Source organism: Phaseolus vulgaris, chromosome 10, assembly GCF_000499845.2.
Source record: "Phaseolus vulgaris cultivar G19833 chromosome 10, P. vulgaris v2.0, whole genome shotgun sequence".
NCBI lineage: Eukaryota > Viridiplantae > Streptophyta > Magnoliopsida > Fabales > Fabaceae > Phaseolus > Phaseolus vulgaris.
Window position 1 is genome coordinate 40,772,334 of NC_023750.2, and position 22,527 is coordinate 40,794,860.

The following is a 22,527-nucleotide window of genomic DNA, read 5'->3' on the forward strand; positions in this document are numbered from 1 at the left end:
CCCAAAGAAAATATCTTCGTCATATCTTAGATCGATGTGATGTAAGATGTTTGAAGTTAAGTTCACTTCTCTTTGATCTCTAATTACAAATTATCAAAAGAAGGTTTTGAATTTTATCCCGATTCTTCTTCCCATAGATCAAATCTCATTGCATTGTGGTTTAAGAAATAAGTTGTGGTGAGGTAAAAGTGGGTATCACAATCTTGCTCAAACAACTGCTAAAATTCTATAGATTTAAACTCCTTTTAAAGAACTTGACATATCACATGGTTCTCCATAGTGATAACCGAAGTACAATAACTAAACACATAATCATGTTCTTAATGCAAGAACTAAGCACATGAAAAAGTATTATCCAAGAGTCTATATTTTCAACATATTACAACCTAAATACAATGAACTAATCTTATTACCAAACCTCTCTCTCCAAAGTTTTTTCAGGTTTATTTGGGACAAAATTAGTGTGGTTGCCTTACATTAATTATCACCCACCTTAAGTTTGCGGGCGGATGGTGTTAGTGTTGTATCAAATTTGTTATAGGCGTTTTATCATTCTGATATTTCACAACTTTATTTCTTTTCTTCCACCATACAAAGAGAACCATTGTTATTTTGGAAGAAACTTATTATCAATACAAATTACCCCTTTTTCCTCTTTCTCTCTTAAACTCTAATAATATGCAAATAAAAGACAACCAAACAGAGCGGAAAGGAGAACCAGGATGATATATATAAAAATAGTCTGATTTAAATAATACAAAACTATATACAAGGGGATTTTCTTTTAACGATTTAAGAACTAGGCTAAAATCACAATTCCCAATACACTTTGTTCAATAAGTCTCGAACCTAAAATATAGAATAATGGTAACAGCGAAGGCATACAATAGCAGCAGGCTTGAGTCCGGCCACTTTGTGCAATCAGCACCAGACACTTTTATCCTCGCCCTTTCTTCCAAAAGCAAATTAAAGACTACATAAACAAAGAAAGTGTAAGCATTTAGAAGGCAATTCATCCTTTCAAAATTTGTAGCTCCAGAAGCACCGAAAAAGCTCTACTCAAGGGTCAGTAATCATTCCTCTGTAATCTCCATTTTGCAGATTGAGTATTCCCTCTCGAACAATAAAAACTCCTACAAGTGAAAAGATAAACATCCAGTCAGGCTTAAATTGACAAAATAAATGCTATTTTTAGTTGCAACTGACACACCCCTCTAATATTTTTCATGTACATATAATCCAGTGTCTCAATGACTTGAATATCTAAATTGAAATATACGGAACAGACAACTAGGTGTTATGTTGCTGTTATTTATATGCAACTTATCGCACCTTGTGATAATGAAATTGATAAAAAGTCAATAGGTCTTTTAGAAAGAACATCTTCATAACAAGTTTTATAAGCTAGAAGTCAATTTCATTTTTTCTCATACTTTTAATATTAAAATGGGTGTCTCAGTAGTAACATTAAAAATGTGGCAAAAAATGTCTTGTAACTTACTCCTGTGCGTTAAAGCCAATAATGAAAACAATACAACGAGGTCTCACATAAAAATAGGCTAATAGACAAAGGATGACGTTTAAAGCATAGAAACTAATGTTTCTTTGAGAAACATCAAACTATAATCTTGCCTGTAATTGTTGTTGACTAAACAAGTGAAGAAAGTCAGTTTCAGGACTGCCAACCAGCTCGATCAAAGTATCATGACAGTCAGGCAGGACTCCCGATCCCATTAGAGAAACAGAGACCTGTTGGTAAGACAGAAGTTGAACATAATAAATCTCTGAAAATTCCGAAAAAATAAATAAATCATTGTGAACATATTTTATTTAGAACCAGTTGAGTACTCAACTAATTAATGTTACCCCCTTGATTAACTACTCCTGAGTGATTCAATGAACTCCCATTGGAAACATTATCAACAGTTCAGCTTTAGTTTCAAAAATTGTAAATATATAGTGTCAATACAATCCCTTGACTTACTTGCATACAACGAAGAATGACTTCTGGAAGGCAGCACCTACGACAAAGTCCTTTCACTATGTAGGTTGCCGGGCACTCTAGGGGGCCATCTTTGTCAGAATACCAAGCATCCAAACGGGATATTTCCATGGTAACTCCAGCTTGAAACCGAGGAAGCTCACCTGTGACAAGGAAATAAAGTTACAAGATCTACACATTTGATATGATCCAGTATTATATTCCATGGAAGAAACAAATATATTAATGTCTTATAACAATAAATTTCAAAAATCAGAAAACACTTATATTTGAAATTTCTCTCAATAATGGTTTTTATATTTCTTACAAAACCTTTCACTGAACAGCTTCTTAAGCTTGGAACATAAAGAAAACAAAGACCCAGTGCACCATTCTTTGTGATTTAAGTCAACAGTGTAGAATGGAAGAAAGAGCCAAGCCAAGCTACTGATTATCTGGTCAACAAAAAGGCTTCAATATCATAATATGGAATGGCTCTTGATAAAAACGTAAGTATAGAGCAGACTAAGAAATGGTTTTATAATTTTTAACAATTCCAACTTCTCATTACAGGAAGGAGGTGAACTAAATTAGGTAAAGCCAATTTTATTAGGACAACAAAATTTGTATGTCACTGGAAGGGGTTCCCAACCAAAACACTACTGTTCCTTTTCAATTAACGTTTCGGAAGAAAAAATTTAATATTTCTATGTGGTTTTAAAGTCCCGGATAATATTAATCACTATTTTTTTCAATTATATTTTTATTAGTTATTTTACACACTGAAGAGTTTAGAGAAACTGAGAATTGAAAGAGAAGAAAGTTTTCCCTTATTTTATTTTATTTTCAGAATCTCTCTACAAAGTTTTCAAGTATTTATAGTAGAGATAGGAAGCAATTTTTTGTAATTTCCTGTAACAGATATAAGACTGCTAGGATAACTAACTATTGCTTCACAAATACTCCAACACACTTATCATAAACAATAAATTATAGACAAATCCAAAATTAAAACCAGACCAAATATATATTTTACCTATAATTAAGTATTTATAATCCCACACGCTTTGGATATTTCAATTTCAATGCACCGATAATAGCTATGATTAATAAGAGAAATGACATATTAATTAAAATAGGCATAGGAAATTTAAAAGATAATTTAATATAAATAAGGACATTAATTAAATTTCTAAATTTGTGCACAATAATGACACTTAAAAAAGGAATGAAGAGAAGAAAAAAAATAGTAAAACATGAGAAATCGCAAAGCATTAACTCAAGTTTAAGATAACGACTCCACAACGGAACATCAATAGATTAATCTAACTTAAATGTCTTCGCATATTTAATTGGAAAAGTCCCTTAGTTCACTGTATGATATCAAGATAGGGGAGGGATTTTAATGACAGGTGACACCTTATAATTCATGAAAGCTAGCCATTATTTAATAAAATTTATACCTTTAAAACCAGAAGCCAGGATGGTGCCAAGAATACCACCATCATTGAGCTCATGTGGTTCAAGTCCATCATCAGGAATTGCTAAGCAACGAAGAACAACATCAATGCAATAACTGTCCCTTGAAGATATGGAAACATTCACCTGCAAAAATAATAGATCGTAAACACAGAAAAGCCACTCAATATAATTTATCCAAGAGAACAATGGAAGCTTGACAATGCCAGCCATATAACATCATTCACCAATTAGACACATACTAAGCAAATTAATTTTTGACCCAAGTAAATCTCTGAAATGAATGATTTGCTCTTCAGTAACTTTTTTCTGCTCTTGAAAAACAAGCATTTACTTTACTTTACTGAAATCATGAAGCAACAGTTTTAAGAAAAAGCATGGTAGCAATAGTTTTAAGCTCTATAAATAGATATTTCATCAAAAAAAATCAGGGACTGAACAACAAATAGGAATTGAGGACCTGATTGAAAGAGATTTCAAAACTATAGGGGCTCATTACACATTTTAAATCATATAGAAAAAATAAAGGGGCAAACATGTGACTTGTCTTTTGAAATAAACATCACTGAACAAGAATTTTTAAAATCATTCAAACAGGCATAAATAGTTTATGGAACATCAGTATATTTGCTAGCTTAAGCTGTCAATGGTTGAAAAAACATACCATTAGTTGTCGATTTAAGACAACCTCGTCACCAGCTGAAGAGTAGAGAGCACTTGTAAGTGTAGTACAAACAGTAGCATCTGGACACAAACATTCTCCAGATGGCAGGCAGAGCATTGCTGTTGCATGAAGTTCAAGGAAAACTGGTTCAGCTGACTCATACATACGACCAGTTGAAGCCAACCAAGGTGTCTCTTTTCCTACATAAAGGAGAATTACAAGTCTGTTAAAATGTCAATGTACTAATTAATTTTGAAACATGAACAGAAGTTTCACAATCAATATATTGCTAAAACATTAGATTTTTGAACAAGGTTGTCAACTAACTCACTTTGTAGCAGTGAAAGGGATGCCTTCAGTGTTTCCTTGGCAGCTGAAATGGACCTTTCCTTTTCCTCAAGTGAAATTTCAGTGACAGGAACCTCTGCATTCTCCACTTCAATTTTAAGCCAGTTGCGGTAGGTTGCATCACAAGAGTAATACTCACGCTAGTTGAATGCAGGACAAATATAAATGTTAAGTGTTACAGTCAAGCCAGATATTATGTGATTGAGGTTCCAAAATTAAACTAGGAAAAGCTTAGTTCAGAGTACCCAGTCTTGGAACTCCCTCAGATCCTCAAAAACATTATAATCCTCAGAGGTCTCAAGAGCTTCTGCAAACTGTTTTAAGGGTTCAGCGAGGAAACCAAGCACTGTGTGGGCACCTATAGGCATTGCTGGCACTCTCCACATAGAAATCAAAGCAAACTCCCTGAAGAGTATGTTGCTACAGAGGGAGGAAAAGTGTTATAAATTCAGAACGAGGGGCAAAATTAAATTGGAAGAGCAAATAATACAGGGACGGATTAAAATTCTGTGATGTAAAAGTTATATACAAAACAACCAACAGGAGGACCGGAAATATCAGGTTCTTATATAAATCTAGGAAATTCAAATAATAGTATTCCAACAAAAGCTTCTTTCCCACTGGGTAGGTTCAAGTGTTGAATACAAAATAAGAATAGGCACAAGATATTGCAAACATCTGTATAAAAATTGGGGGTGAAAGGTCAAACATCATTCCCAGGTTTCACTACTTTTAATTGCTTAACTTTCACCAATGCAGTTTGTCAGAGAAATCTCATGATGGGGCATTTAGTAGATGCCTTATTTACCTATGAACCAGTGCTCGAAGAAGAAGCTTTTTACTGACATCTTTGACATTTGTAATTGTTGATGGTGGTGTAAAGCAAAGCCATTGGATGACTTTAGCTTTTTGAAGACTCTGCAGTCTGTGCTGTTCTGCAACATCTGACAGGTTATCGTATTTGCCAACCTTGATCTCTCGGGATCTTGCCAAAATTCTGTTCCAAATGAATTTATCATGAAAAGAAAAAAACTTCCTATGTGCAAAAAAGATTAGATTATAAATCAACAGTTTATATACCTCTCAGTAATGTCTTCAAAATTTCCCTTGGAATCATCCACAGAAGAAAATGGTAAATATTCCATAGCAGAAAGGAATATCTTGTATTTGACATGTACACTATTTAATCAAAATATAGATCACAGTTGTTAGGAACCAAAAAGGAAATAGTGGGGAAAAACAATTTTAATGCTTGTCTGAAAATGAACACAAAAAGGAGAAAGATCTTTGCTTTAATACAAAAGCTTCCCCTCACAATTGTTCACCTGCTCGGTTCTCTTAACACAATTCCCTGAATAATCCCCATCCCAGATTTCCCCATATTTGTTTATTAGCTAACCAACTATTCTAATTCTAACAGCCAAGACTGACTACTTCACCCCTACATTCTTCCAAGCAGGTTAACTTTCTGTCTTGATAGAATATTAGAATTACAAACATTTTACAGGAACAATTGATGACTAGTGTTTGGTGTATTTGGATTGTCACCTATTTACCCAGCCCTTTTTTCCAATCACCTCTTTTATGTTACAGGTTTATTTCATAGTCCTCTCGAAGTTACCATGGCCTTATTTAAGTGGTTTCATTTAAGTATTATGAAAAGGACTGGTTAGCTTTTTGACTCAATGCTCTTCATTGTTGCTTTTTTCTGCTTTAGAAAAATATCTTCAACCCTCATCCTTTGTACTTCTTTTACCTTGTAATGAACCCTTTGTCTACAATTGCTTTAAAAAATAGATAAATCTGATGTCCAAAATCAGGAATGTACTTGCCAGTTATGAACTTTCATGTTATACTACATGTTCAAATGATCCTCTGACAAAATATAGTCTTACTTTGCACCAAAAAACCTAGTTCACTTGGGAGAATCGACATGACGCATATAACAAGAACGGAGATTGCAACCACATCAATAAAAACAAAATTAGATTAACAGGTGACATAATTATTGCAAAAAGAAAAGAAAACAGATAACAAGGAATAAGTCCATATTACCTGCTGTGCAGCCTAAGCTCCATCATGTGCACAAAGAGATCAATGCAACGGTGACATGCAAGCTGAGAAGCATATATGCCCACCAACTCTTCATGCTCCTTTGAAAAGAGAAATAGGGCATACCTGATGTTTTCCATTGCAATAAATGAATATAGCAGAGCAAATTGTCATTCAACACAATGCTTTTCTGCTTCCATCGTATACTTAAAATTATGTTAAAAGTCACAGACTAGGAAGTCATGCAACAAGCAGGAAAGCTAAGGTATTGTCTAAATATAGTGCGGCCATCTTCACTCTAATATTATTGAAGAGAAAAGGAGTGGAAAGAACATCACACAACATTACTTACAAGTGCAAAATATTATCACCAACACTGAGAATCTTGTCCTTGAAGGTGTCCTTCATTTCCTCAGCTAGTAAATATCGAAGCACAAGGACCAGATGTGCACCAAATCGTATCATTTGAGGATCTCCACACGGCCTGTGAGAGAGCACAAAAAATTTTGGTCAACAGTATCCCATCAACAGATTTACCGTGTATAACAAAAAAACTACCCTTATGAGTGCCCATCCAGCTGTGGCCCAACTACTTCCTCCTAAAATACACTTGCTTAATCACAGGACTGCCATCAGCAGGTTTATTGAAAAATGACCATGGTAGCACCATGATCAAAAGCGGTGGTGGATTTTTCATACGCAGCCATAATATGGTAGTCTCACCTACTTATATACTATGAAATGTCCTTATCTCTAGTCGATGTAGGATCTCCAATAGTTATAATACCTTGTCTCCAAATCCAATAAAAATATTCCCATTGTCACCTTCCTAAAATTCTCTTCTATAAATTCTCTAGACACTTCACACTACTAAAGTATCAAATGATGAAATTGAAATTTTCACTTGTGAGAGTTATACCTATAATATATCCATTATTCTATTACAAGCTCAAAGTAATCCCACATGTTATTATTGCAGCAATACTAGTATGAAAAAGAATTACTGTCATGCATGTCTCTAACAGGTTTTAGTGAGGGACCCATTTGGATAACAATAGGAAAGAACTTCTAAAAATTGTTTCATATAAAGATTTTAACAGGTTTCATCTGACGAGGAAAGAGCTGTAACAACACTTACCTAAATACATTCTGATTATCTTCAGTAGGTGCTATCCATGACCATATAAGGTCTAGTACACGTGGTATGTTCCCAAGCATTAAAGTCATCTGTGAAGCAATATATACCTCAGGACATCAGCAAAGAAAAACATAAAGTAAGTTAAAGAGAATTAAAAAGTATCATTGTTCTGTCTGCACCAAAGTGGTTGCACCATCGAGTTTCTTTTATGTAATTAAATTAAAATTAAAAAAGATGCTAAAGATTATCCTTCGAATAAAAGGCTCTATATCTTCTCATCAGCAGCTACACGTTTACAGATAGTTGGAATTAAAAAATCCCAACTTTGCATCACCCTTATTTCCTTTTCTTATGATAGCTGAAATGCTATAAACTTAAAAAATGTTTGAATATGAAATAGTTTAAAAAATGACAAACAAAAAATATGGTAATCACACATTTCTTAAAAAAATACCTGAATTTGTCGCTGTTGCTCCTTGCATTGTCTAGTAACAGATTCATGGATCATTTCCCTAAAATGGAAAGCAAACAGATTTGTAACATATAACAACCATAACAAAGACTACAAATGCAGAAAAAATTACACAACTACCCTGAATGAAGTTTTTGCAGAAGAGACGAGAGTTGTCGAGGTTGTTGATTCAAAACTTGAATTGGCCAATTTTCAGGTCCATTAGAAGGCTCAAAAGAACCGTCAGCGTGTCCAGGGCTTCCATCAATTACATCTCCAAAAGTTCTAAGTTGATCAACTCCCCCTGGCAGTGAACGAGTGATTTCCAAGTCCACCTGCACATCTAGCCAAGACTTTGCCATTGCCCAGCATGCTGACTGCAACATTAGGTGTTACACTGTAAATAAGGTTTCCAACTATGATAGTACAATGGAAAAACTAATAATGTTAGGCAAGTAGTTAGTTATGCTAGTCTAAGAAATACAATGGGATACGTTAATGTGCCGGCAACTGATTAGGCCCATTGAGGGTGGGTTTATGCTAGAAGACCTGCAGCTGTCTACAAATATAAGAGGGAATGAGAGCAATTTCATCTTGTCATTTTGAGATGATAGGGCCCTTAGGGCATATTGAGAGATGCAGAGCCTCAAGGGAATTTTTCCCATTTTACCTATAAATCTAATCCATTTCTATCAAATAAGTTAGAAATCTATTTAAAACTCGTAGAGCTTTGTAGTAGGCAGGCTAGTCAATAACTCCTTAAAGAACTGGAGTTAGAAGCCTGAGAGCTGAGATTATGTATCACATCATTGCATCACAGATGCTATAATGAGTTTTCCAACCCATTAAAATATTTTGTATATCTCCCCCATTTTAGGAAGCGGAAACATTATAGGGTTTTAAACCTTTTACCTCATCATTTGGGTTCTGTTTCAAAACAATCTGTGACTTGTTACTAATACTCCCCAGCTTGTTTCTAACCAAGCCAAGTGTCCTCCACACACACACTACTCATTGGGTCACTGCTCACCCATGAAGTCTCTATTCAATACTGGTTTCTGTAGTGCTTTACACACTAATACTATCTGTTCTGTTTGACATACATACAGATTCCATCACCCTCTTTAGGTGATTATTTGTCTTTGAGTCTAACTCAACCTCAAAAACCCACTTTGTGAGGTGAAGTTAACATCCGCTTACATACTATAATTTGGTCATATTTCTAATTGATGTAGGACTCCTAACACAAACACCTCACAACAAGGATTAGACATCTCAAACATTAAACTAGATATTCGTGAGTGGTCGCGATAATGGAAGATACGATAGGCCCAAAAAATCTTATTAAGATAGATTTTGATACCATCTTAAAAATTGAACACAACATCGAAACCAGTTTTTGAAATGAGATTTTCACTCACTTATATACTATATTCAGTCATATATCTGACTATATTTTATTTTTATTAATTGTTGACGTTATTGATTTTACAAGAGTTACGAAAATTAGTTTTTTCATTATTGTTTTAGTGATGAACAATGTACCAAGGTGGGTATTGTTTTCATGTTTGATTGTATGTGTTTCATGCATTAGCTTAAGCATTCTAAGACGAATTCATGAGCTTGATTGATTACTTGATCCAAGAACACTCATTTTCGAAAAATATTTTGGAAAAATCGTTTAGGACCTTTTAATTGACTAAATTACATATTAACCAATTATCATACGAACTTCATGCTTGAGAAAAGCTTTAGGCTTGTAGATAATTGATTATCATCAATACATAGTTGATTATATCAGGATTCTTGAAACATAGCACGCACAAATAATCAATTATCATGGGACATAATCAATTAATTTGTTCCTAATGGATTTCCAAACCCCATCAACAACAATAACAACATAACTGACTATCAATAATAATCAATTTACTCTCCATTCAAAGGTTATATAAATTATCTTTTCAAAATCTATAAGATAATAAATTCTAGAAAATGCATACATAGGAAAACAAAGAGTTATTCAAGATTCTCCCTCTAATTAAAACCTTTCAGTTTCTACTGACAGACAAAAAGATAGGGTTCTTGGAACAAGTTGCATTAAAAATCTCAATAGAAGTCTTCCTTTCTTAGTTCATTCTTGGTTAGAAGTCAAACACATTGAAAGTAATATCATTGTAACCCATCTCATCATTTCTTCTAATGGTTATCACACCTAGGTTTAGTATGTTGGTGTAGTAGGTTTCTGTTCTTAGTCTTTTCTTGATAGGTTTCCAAAAGAGATCATATCCTCATGCGTGTTGCATACTCTGTGGTTGAGTGTATGTAACCGTGTTGAATTTGAAGAATAATAAAACAACTTATCTCAGGTTGGTTGTATTGAACTAGATGTAGACAAGGGAGAATCAAATCAATCTAAAATTTTGTGTTCCTGCTTGTCCCACATTTTCCTTATATTTTTCTTGCAACATTAAGACTATCAAGATTGCTTCTCAAAACAGACATCAAGAAGATTTAAGAAATATTTTTTAAAAGAGGCTCTTGTTGTTAGAATACTTTTGTAAGAATTCACTCCCACTCTTGCTTATTGTCCAGCACCTTTTATTCTTATAAACATGTCTTCAAATTTCGATAATACTGTTTATTTAGCACTTATATAAGTCTTGTTTCTATAGTATTTGCTACAGCAGCATCCCACTACCCACTATCCTGCTAAAGCATTTTAGGGGTCAACTACAACACACCTCTATATATGGGATTGATAACTACGTTAAAGGATTCAACACCAGTTTAATGAACTGTTAAAGCAAAATAGCTTGTTTTCAGTCTCATGACAGTGCCTTTGCATGTCAGTATGCTCGTAGAATGCATATTCTCAATATCTATGGATGAAAGAACAAAAACTTCCAGAACAATTATAGGAGAGAGAGACCTCCCAGTCATTGCAGAGTGGAAGCATCCGTTTTAGGTTGCTACACTGGGCTGCATATACAGCTGCTTCACATTTCCCTCCTTGCTCTGCTATTTTCTGGAAAACAAAAGTGCAATAGTTAGAAAATTTCATAACAACGGAATAACTTCAACAACTGGTATAAAGATCCTAAAATCTAAAACATTGACGGCATGAAAAAAAATGGTAAAAAAAGGGAGGGAAGAAAGTTTATTTTGAAGATATCTTATCCACTCATGTTCCATTTATTCCTAAAAAATTATTGTAAAATAAAGGCTTGTTTGGCGACCATATTCAGCATGATTTGATAAGCTAATGTAATACATTATGACTTTATCAGTGGTTTAGCACACTCACTATGTTGTGTCAGTTTATCCATTAAACCCCCTCTTACACTTCAAAATGATGGATAACTTATGGGTTCGATTAGGCTTGATTAAATTTCGAATAATATTATTCCCAATACACATTTTCATAGTGACTGAAATATATTAAAAATTACAACTAAATGACATTAGTGCCAAAAGTTTTAAGTAATAATAATAACACATTTGAATGAGTGCATAGCAAGCATTATGTATAAGCTTGTGTAAAAACATTATAATTACAATCCTAAATGCATTAATTTAAATTACTTTGTTTTTAATAAAAAAAATCTTAAACATCATCAAAAGTCAACATTTTCACACCGTAATTGTATAAACAAATAACAAAACGTAGTAACAAATCTGTTTAGCAATACATGTAAATTTTAAATGACATCTTTTAAACATAATCAATTATACATATAAATTATATAAAATAAAAGAATAAAATTAAAACAAAAATTACAAAAATAGTGCATAAAAAGGTGAAGAAGATTATTTAAAAATAATATTGCAGACACTTACATAACAACGATTTTATTAACTATTTAAAAATAATATCCCGTAATCAGCCAGGTTGTCATTAACTATGAGATCTATTCTTTTTAAAATTTTGCGAATATCAGTATCCAAAATATATGTTTTTTATTATTGAATGTCCACAGTCTATTTCTAGAATAACAAAATTCAATTAGTACACTTTAAGTAAAAAGTATTTTTGTCTTTCAATAAAAAAGTAAAAGTATTTTTACAAAAGAATAATTATTGTCCTGTCCAATGTTTCTATAATCATCAAATACAATATCATCCTATTATCTCATACAATATAATACCTTTTATAATGATACATCAGATGCTATAAAGTATTAAAAGTTATCATACTTAATCAATCAGACCTTATGATGTCATGAAATTCCAATCAGGTCCTAAGAATTTTTTAGGAATAACCGATTAAGATAGATATATTACAAGCTTTTCCTAAGAGAGCACATGCGGCATGACAAATTCCATTTCCAATAATAAAACTCTTAAGTGAAAATCTGGGGAGGAAGGTGTCAAAATACAGGTAGCACAAACATCAAATAAACCAACACAGAAAATTGTTCAATCAGTGTAAACATAGAACCCTACCTCTGATGCACAATATGAAGCCCATTTCCAAAGATGCCACTGATGACCAATGCCACTTTCAAATTCAACAGCTTGCAAAGTTCTATTTTTACCATTCTTGACCAGAACTTCAACAGAAGGAAACTGCTTCAAGCCTCCAAATGGGTAAATAGAAGAAGCTCTCCAAGGCTGCCAAAATAACAAGATGTTAATATGTAATGAAGTCCATAAACTTATCATGGTCAAAGTTATGTTCACCTGTCCAGCAGACCGGCAAAGTCCACAAGCCTCTTCTAGCCGTCCAGCCCTTAAAAGAGTCCACACATCTTCTAGAAGAGATTCATCTTGTTTCTGTATCCAAACAAACAAAACATCTTTGACACACTACATTATGGACTAACCAACCAGGAGCGTGGACACACCCTCACTATTCTATGTTATCATCAATAATTAGGAGATTACAACCTATCAGAGTATAAAACAGAATATTCTATTATCAGATTTTGTACAGTTGTACTGGTGAGGGCAGCTACTATAAATGCTCTCTATATTCTGTTTCCAGTGGGTTGAATAAAATGAAAAACTCTCTTCCGTTATTAAACCTATTACTATCAGGCTCATCATCACTCTTGTCTTCCTAATAATTGGCAGTTAATTCAATTGGATGTGAATAATGCTTTCTTTAATGGTTTCATAGAAGAAACAGTCTACATGATGCAATCCCTAGGATTTGATGTTGAAGACAAATCTCTTGTTTGTAAGCTAAAAGAGGAACTTTATGGCTCGAAACAGGCACCAAGGCAGTGGGATTACAGACTCAAGTTTACCCTCATTCAGTTCAGATTTCAATCTAGTACATGTGATCCATCTATATTCATATACAAGCATCAAGCACACGATTTTCATCGGATTCATGTGGATGCTATTACCATCACTGGAAGCTCACCTCATCTCATCCAGTAAATCACTGACCAACTTAACTTTCTCTCGAACAGCTAGGTCATTTGGACTATTTTTTGGGTATTGAGATCAAACATCTACCTGACAAATCTCCTTGTTATGACTCAAAGCAAATACATTAGAGACCAACTATACAGAACCAAAATAGCTGAAGCTCAACCTATTTCTTCTCCTATGACCTCTACCTTCAAGTTCTCTAAAAATGGTGGTAACTTGTTTCAGGATCTGACGGTTAATAGATCTGTAGTTGGTGCCCTGCAGTATGCTACTCTCACAAGGCCTAAAATAAATTTTGCAGTTAACAAGTTTGCCAGTTGATGGCAAATCCCATAGACTCTCACTGGCTGGCTGTCAAAAGAATTCTGAGGTATCTTAAGGGCACTCTCTCTCATGGTCTTCACATGCAATAGGCTGATGCTGGCGGACTTTAACAGTCACATATACGTGTGATGCTGACTGGGTCTCTGATATTGATGACAGAAGATCAACCTCTGGTCCTGCCATCAACTTGGGACCTAACGTGATCTCTTGGTGGTCAAGGAAACAACAGGTTACTACCAGATCCAGGCTGAGTATCTCAGTATAGCTCAAACTTCAACTGAGTTAACCCGGGTTCAGGCTCTGTTATAGGAACTTCAAGTTCTTTTTTGTACTCCTCTTCTGCTCTATGATAATCAAAGTGCAGGAACTCTCTCTCATGTAGGTTGATGTATTTTTTGTCCGAGAAAATGTTCTATCCATACAACTTCAGATTTACCACATTCCAACTCTGGATCAATGTGCGGAAGTGCTTACCAAACCTGTGTCTCCAGTCAGATTTCACTAGCTTAAAGTACAAACTCAATGTGAAGGGTTTTGCTGAAAAATCTTATCCTTGAATTTAAGGTGGAGGGTATTAGAGTATAATATGAAAAATATTACATTTTTATTTCCGTTATAAAACATAGTCTGTTATCAGCCTTTGTAAAGATGTACCAATGAGGGCAGCTACTAAAATGTCCCCTCTGTATTCTGATTTCAGTGGGTTGAATAACATGAAAAACTCCATCTCTCAATTTGGTCCCACTTATTTAGAAACGAGTCAATATAATCTTTTCCATCAAATTGATGATAACAATGTAACAAAAATAACATGTGGTAGGAAAACCTAACATAACAAATCATCAGTCAAAGTTCACTAGTTGAAGGAAGGGACATGTGGCATGAGCAACAAATGTCGCATGCCACTATAGTAATTACGTCATTGTGAATTTGACCGAAAGTATTAGATTGACTCGTCTTTTAAGAAATTGAGAACATTCAAAATAATGGGACCAAATTGAAAAAATCAACATAATAGATAAACCAAAAAACTTATTAAACATACACACACCTACATATATATAGATATATATACACGCACACAAATCAGCTAAGTACAACAACTCACTAATTTTTATTATTTAAATTCAAGTTTGAATCAAGAGCATTGTCGTCAGACCATCATTGTTTATTCCGACAGAGTTAGGTGTGACTTGAGCAGCATGACCCAACACTAGAGGTCACATGACCAAAAGCTCCACCACACACTGATCACCATCAGCCCTCATCAAGTGGGTGTGTCCCACGTGCCACCTTCCCGATGTTGGAATCTCACAAAATCACCACCATTCATCTTGTCAGCATCTTCTAGGAACATTTTGGCCCATGTCTTCTTAGTTCGAGTAACTTGGATGGTTGATCAAGGCTCACTCCTCACAACTTAGGGTTTTAACCCTTTCTCCTCAAATTTGTTTGTGGCTCTTTGTCAATGGAATGGCTTCCACTATCTCCACTTTTTTTGTTAGTCCTACTATTATTACCATGACAAAACTCAATTGGAAGAACAGCTTATCTTATTTTGCATCCATGGAGTTATGGTTCCTTGTTCAAGGATACCATGATCATTTGGAAAAGAAAGTCATTGTCGAATGGAGCTCTAATCTGTGCAGGTGAGGATCCGTCGTTCAAGTCACCTTGCCTTCTCCTCCAAATTTGTTGAATCGTACTATACTCACGATTTTAACACAATTGCAGCTACATACATACAGTTGTTGAAAATATGGAATGCATATTTCTTAAGAAATATAATTTGTTTATGAATCACCAATGAGCATACTTAGGTAATTAAATTTCAATAAAGTCAAAAGATAATATACCAGACAAATAAATAAGCATATCCCTTAATATAGATCATAGCAACAACCAAGTGAAAGGTGCAAAAGAATTGCAAGCAATGATTGTCCAATACCTTGTCATCAGGCAATAGATTAGCATTTTCACGAGTTGGGGCATCAAAGTCCAAATGATGAACAACATTCATGTCAAGAGTTCCTTTCTTCAGGTACCGCTGAGTATGATGCCAAACTCCACAGTTAGGGAGATAACTACCCACATGAGATCCACGCACCTGCATTAATATATGAAGAATCCAAAACAGTTAATGTTTAATCAAACAATGATATCTATGCAAATAAGGTAAAACAATATAAACTAAAATGGAGATAGTATGACTTTCACTTTAAAGGTGGACTTCCAACAAAGCCACTAATTAATTGTGTATCAGAAGGTATTTTTATCATATACCTAATCAAAACACCAAATGATTTCCAATTCTGTATTAACCATAAGTTGAGCCACCAATTACTTTTTTTTTTTTTGACAAAATAAGTAATGTCTCTCATATCATCAAATTTTTACTTTAACTTATAATAGTGAGGTAATGATAACTCTTACAAAATGAGTTTTAGACATAACTCAACCTCACAAAATGGTTTACAAGATAAGGTTTGCATCCATTTTTGTACTATAATTTGGTTATATATCTAATTAATGTCAGATTTTCAACGCAATCTCTCACATCAAGGATTGAACATCTCGCATGAGAATAAATATTTATGAACTGTCCACTAGCGACCTAATAACATGTGGAACAATAAGCCTAACAAATATCGCTAAAATAGGTTCTAATAACATCTAAGAAAGTGTAGGTTTTAGGCCTAACCCAACCTAATAAAATCAGCTTGTAAGGTGAAATTTGAATCCACTTATGTTCAACAATTTGACTATATTTTTAGTTGATGTGGAATCTCCAAAATTAATCTCACAATCATAGTTTATGAACAGTGGTATTTCTTCACAAATACAGTTAAGCAAAGTTTTTTTATGATGTTTGGTGTTTAACTAATAATTCTTTACTGCATTTGATTGAAGTGGAATACTTGTTTCTTCAAGGGTTTCTCTTTCCAATCAAATGAACACATTGTTTCTTGACTTAATATCCTCACCTCTCCCAAATTATCCTTCCTTGTTAAGTACCTAACATTTTTTAATCAAAACTAGCATCCTACAATGCTTAGGATGATTAAATTTTTGTTCCTGGAATTATTTAAAATATAAAAGAGTTCAATTTTGAAACAACATTATAGTAAAAATATTTATTTTGTTGACCAATTAGAAATTATCAATAGAAGGCTTTTTAAATGATCATTACAAAAGCTAAGAATTTTCAATTATATGAGAATTTATGATTAGATGATAGTGTAAAAACTTTTTCATTATCAGCGTGTCCAATTAAATTGAAAATAAATAAAAAAGAACTATTATTAGTGAAAAAAACAAAAATCCATGCAGAAATAGCAGAAAACTACCTTTGCTTCCAAATCAAGTGCTTTAGAAGCTAAACCTTCTAACCACTGGACTATCCGAAGGCATAATTGAGCTGTATGATCCTCCGCAACAAACTCACAAGCCACCACATGTGAGGTTCCCGACACCTGTGATAATTTCAATAAGCCCATTTCTAGATTATGTCGTTTAGGTGGTTAAATAAAGTAGCATCACACAAGTATTACCAATATTTGATCTTTAGAGAGTTCTTCGGTCCCTGAAAAATAAATGAACTATCAGAAAAAAAGCACAAAAAAATGGAGCATCTAAAGAAAAGGCAACAATTAACATGTGGGAAAACGAACTATAGTTGTAGAGCCACTCCATTTCATGCCTCTCCTATGACAATTTAGCAAGTATTAATAAGAACTTACAGACTATTTATATATATGGGGGCAATTATTTTCTTTGGAGCAAACTTTGGAACTTTTTTATCTAATTAGTAGTGAGTTAGTGATTAAATAGAATAGGCTCTCCCAACATGCAAATTATATCTCAAGATTGAGATGAAGATAGCATTAAATACCATATTGAGTTTTTCATATATTTTAAATTCAAAAGCATGATAATCAAATCGGAAGCCTAACATCCAAAGAGTTGATTTGATTAAATAGAAGGATCAAATAGAAGAATGTCAGTGAATGAACTGATTTAAGGAAATAGATTTGAATAACCAAAAGTCAAGAAAGAATTTAGGTCAGAGACACAGTTGATCCTTAAAAACCCAAAAATATATGATTTGAGATATATTTCCTTTCCCATAAAGGAACCACAAGAGAGACCATGTTGCCGCTTCATCAAGCAAAAGTTGAGCCTTCTGCCTCATCAATTTGTCCTCAACAACACGATGCCTTACATTCAAACCATACCTACAAGAGAAAGGCCACAATAGTATTATAATCAAAGTAGTTTTGCAAGGAACAAGTACTCATACTATACTTCTCCAGTCTATACATTCATCAATGTAGTTTTAAAGTCCAATTTAATTCTCATTTTTCATTCATATTTCTTAGAAAGTGGATTTTAAGGTTAATTCAACATCCCAAAATCGGCTTATAAACCAAGTTATATACTATAATAAAGTCATATATCTAGTCAATACAAGATCCAACACATTCTCACACCGAGAACTGGACATTGCGAGGGTGGGACTACACAATAGATCTAACAGATTTGTTGGGATAGGTTTTGATACCATCTTAGAAATTGAACTTTAAACCCAACTCAACCTCACAAGTTGTAAGGTAAGTTTAACACACACTTATATACTATATTTTGATTTTATCTCTAGTTGATATGGGATCTCTAACAATATTTGTATTTAAGAATTCATTAGGGGAAAAAAGAGAAACACATGTAGAATGAGAACAAGAGTCCTCTAAAACAGCCAAGACAGCTAACCAAAGAAGTGTGTTATGAATCACAACAAAATTTCCTCCTTAACAGGTAAATAATGAGTTTACACTTCAAGTCAACCACAACAAAAAATGTAATCCTACTGAATATCATCTGTGTTTTCAAGTACAGCTACAAAATAAAATCAACAATAGCTCTAATAAGAGAATAATAACAGTTAATATCCTAGTTTTTGAAAGCTTTACCATGCAACATATATCCCTATATCTATACCCTATGTTCACACTATGTTCACCTCAAATTTACGAACAGAAAAAATTAAATCTTGCAAAGCAACAGTAGTAACTTTATGCATAGAAATATTTTTAACATTTAAACATCACCCTATAAATTTCAGTTATATGGCATAGATTAGAATGTGATCTTATAGGAAGAAATATGTAAAATATGTGGTACATCGTGCAAGGCTACCAATGGTGGAATATGGCACAAGGACAAAATTCAACCTGATAAACATGTCATTATGGCCTACAGAACAGCTGTAGGGGGCTTCCCTTCACAAATTGCCTATAGTGGAGGGGTTGGAAAACACCTTGTTATAGCATTATAGTCGCACTATAAGAGTTTTTAAACAACATTAAGTCTATGAGGTAATTTTTATGAGTAATGAAAATCTTCCTAAATGCATCTAAGAGAAAATCCCTACTTCTCTGTATAAACTTGAGAAACCCGGATAGAAAATAGAGTAAATGCAGGGAAAAGTAAGATAAGACAGAGAAAAGGCAATAAAAAATCAGAGAGAATCTGTGATTTCTGATATTATGGTTCATTCCAGACTATTAAAGCATCACACAGATATTTATGCATGCTACTGGTAACCAAAAATTACCAGTTAAGATTACAAGAGACTGGCAACTGTAAAGACTACCAACTATGACTACCTAATAGATGAGCAAATGATCTGAGACTAACTAGCAGTTATAGCTAAAAAAATTAATTACTATAACACTGAACACTAACTCCAGAGAAATTCATAGCTTTTTTATCATGTCTCTATATATAACATTAATAAAGTTGCAATTTACAATGACAAGTTGGAAACATCATAAAACAAAAATAAGTAAAGATAGATAAAAAAAGACTATATAGCATTAATAAAGTCACAATTTACAATGACAAGTTGGCAACATCATAAAACAAAACAAGATAGATGCATGTAGAACACTATTAAAAGAGAGGAAGATGGAGAAAGAGATGGAGGGCAGGAACTCTTCTTAAAACCAACTAAACAATAAAAACAGCCAAATCTAATAAAAATAAGACCACCCAAATGAGCTCTCTAGTTTCTTAACAAGTTCAGTTAAAAACAAATCTTGAATGAATATGCATAGATTCTCCGAAGAACCACAGTAAACAACTAACCATAATAAATAAATAAGAAAATAATAAAGTATACAACAATGTAAAATTAAAAAATAATGACTACCATCTATCAATCTCCAAGACAACAAAAACACATGTCTTAGAGCCTCATATAAGAATTAAGTTAGAAGTAATATACATCTTGAATGATTGCGTTATACAAATTCATATGCAAATATTTATGCTGTCTAGTAGCAAACAAACCTTATAGACTCTGAAACATTTCGACATGCATTCTCGACTCTTAGTATCAGATCGGCAATAGGCATCAGTCCTGTAAAAAAAATACAATAAACATTAAATTATTTCCTTTTTTTGTGCAGAATGGTAACAAAAAAATTGTAGTTGCACCAACAAGATCCATTCTTTGGCAAGGAGAAGTGGGAGCAACTAAAATGCCCAGGAAATAAACATATGAGCTTTATTTTTTCTTTGTTAACAATACAAAGTTTAATTACTAACAGAGAAAGAAATGGTGTTCGTCTTTAGAGTGTGTCAACCATTATGCTCCAGCAGATACCAAAAAAATAAAGGCGTAAGATAAAAACAAGGTTCCCTTATGTGAATTTCAAGCTTCAAAGCAATCATTTTGTATCTATATTTACAGAAATGAGAAAATGAAGATGAATGAAATCACTTTTTTCCAGGTACTACGGTACCAAAATAAACATACTTGCATTACCTTGCAAAGAAGAATCAAGCAGGGATGCAAACAAAGTAAAGATTGTGTCTGCACCATCTCCCAATGTGTCACCCTCTGTCTTACAAGCCTTTAATGAATAGCGTACAGAATCAAAACCAGGATCCACACCAGGAAAGTCGGCAGACAACCTCCTCCTAGTGGAATATGATGTCTTCTCTTCCAAGTAATCAGCATCAAGACTCTCAACCTCTTGTTTAATATTTTCAAGAACAAGTGCCGCATTAGTAGGACTATGGATGCTTTGGCCATCATATAACAACCCAGTTTCACTCAACTTAGAAGCCAAGTTGTCCGGAGGGATTGAAGCACCTGAAGTTGAATGCCTCTTCCTGCAAAAATGCATTATAGAAAATTGACACAAGTTAAGAGAATACAATAAAATCCAAGCAGGACAATACTTTGCAGCCAGCCACAGAAGACGTAAAGATGCAGCAATAGATTAAATCACCATGTCCTCTCAATCAAAAACAGTGTTCTAAATGGCAGCCAGCCCCAAAAGAGCCATAGTTGAATAGCCACTATTTTGAAAAAATTTAAATAGTTTATATAATGGTTCAATATAGTCCGATTCCCTGACAGTTAGTTTGCTAATAACATTAATAATCTTCATAAATAACACCAACCCTCCACAATACACAAAATGAAGTTCGATAACTCAAGCGATGAAACCACAACAAATGTAGGCGAATTTAACAGCTTCATAACATGCAGTAATCCTTCTCCCTGCCAACTCTATCCCAGTCATTACTCAAGACATAATCAGAGCGTCGTTATATTATAAGCTTTCCTCTAGTCAAACCTTCAATACTAACCTCACTGCTTGGATTTCCCAATGTTTGGACAAACTTCTCTATAAGCTAAAATTAGTTTATCCACAAGTTCAAATATAAAAATTAGAAAAGTTTAATGGAGTTCTTCTACAAATCAGTTTATGCATAAACTAATTTTAATTTATGGAGAAGTACATTTCCTTTTTTTATTCCTTTCTTTTTCCTCTCCTATAAGTCGTTACAAAGAAACTTGCCAAGACAATTTCCAAAACAAAATTCACGAACTCTCGATTTGAACTTTTTCCCAGTTTTTTTCAAATTGACAAACTGAACTTAAACCCGATCGAGTGGTGAGAGGCATAAACCCTAATTGCACAAAACCCCGGCGCCTCCGAAGTAAAAGTAAAACATAGGGCAATTTGTTAAAATGCGAGTGACAAAGATTGAAGTTAAGAATTCGTTAATGAGAGAGTGAGATTGGTTTGAATGGATAGAATGGAATACGGTACCCGTATCTGCGAAACTGCTGTCGCGAAGAGAGGTTCTGAGGATCGAAGTAGCTGTCACCGGGATTAGGAGAAGTGTCCATCGCCATTTCTTCTTCCATTGGAATTGAGAATTTGAGGTGAGTGAGTGAACGAGTGAGCGAACGAGTGAGTGAGCTTAAACCCTCACTCAGCGCGGGAAGCAAATGGTTGAGGTTTGGTTAAAACCCTTCGTCTTCGTTTACGTTGCGCCTCGCGGATTCAAGTCGCGTCAACTTCACCCTCTCACTTTTCCATTCACATTCACGCGCCAATGTTTTTAAAGATTAAATTTACTTTACTGTTATTCACTTTACTCTATGAAATTCTGTAAAATTCATTCTCTGCATACACTGCATAACTAGGGTTTTATAATTATTTGCTGGCTCCCCCTTCATATTTTTCTATTTTGCTTTTTTTAATAAGAGTGATAAGAAATTGATAAATGTCACCTTTATACAATCTTTTGATAACGTTGTGAGACAGGAAAAATAATTAATATTACCAAATATTTAACCAATCAAGATACTATGATAAATTAATTTATTATTAAAATCTGCCTTCGTT

At 33.8% G+C, this 22,527-nt stretch overlaps 1 protein-coding gene across 2 annotated transcripts; it reads right to left on the bottom strand.

Annotated features, from left to right (window-relative positions):
* Positions 1-702: 702 nt before the first annotated feature.
* Positions 703-22,255, bottom strand: LOC137818406 (nuclear pore complex protein NUP107). 2 transcript variants are annotated; one of them, XM_068621814.1, is made up of 24 exons: positions 21,946-22,255; positions 20,646-20,995; positions 20,168-20,237; positions 17,938-18,054; positions 17,371-17,401; positions 17,167-17,292; positions 15,768-15,926; positions 12,797-12,889; positions 12,560-12,727; positions 11,046-11,141; positions 8,255-8,490; positions 8,117-8,174; positions 7,663-7,751; positions 6,877-7,008; positions 6,528-6,650; positions 5,553-5,651; positions 5,281-5,469; positions 4,718-4,892; positions 4,456-4,612; positions 4,125-4,324; positions 3,445-3,586; positions 1,985-2,145; positions 1,633-1,749; positions 703-1,133 (listed from the first exon to the last, which is right to left on the bottom strand). In XM_068621814.1, the coding sequence occupies exons 1-24, from the start codon at positions 22,041-22,043 to the stop codon at positions 1,074-1,076; spliced, it is 3,246 nt and encodes a 1,081-aa protein (XP_068477915.1). In that variant the 5' UTR covers positions 22,044-22,255; the 3' UTR covers positions 703-1,073. The 2 variants fall into 2 exon arrangements, with proteins under 2 accessions (XP_068477915.1, XP_068477916.1); XM_068621815.1 differs by having other exon boundaries at positions 17,371-17,402; positions 17,968-18,054; positions 21,946-22,220.
* Between the last annotated feature and the right edge of the window lie 272 nt (positions 22,256-22,527).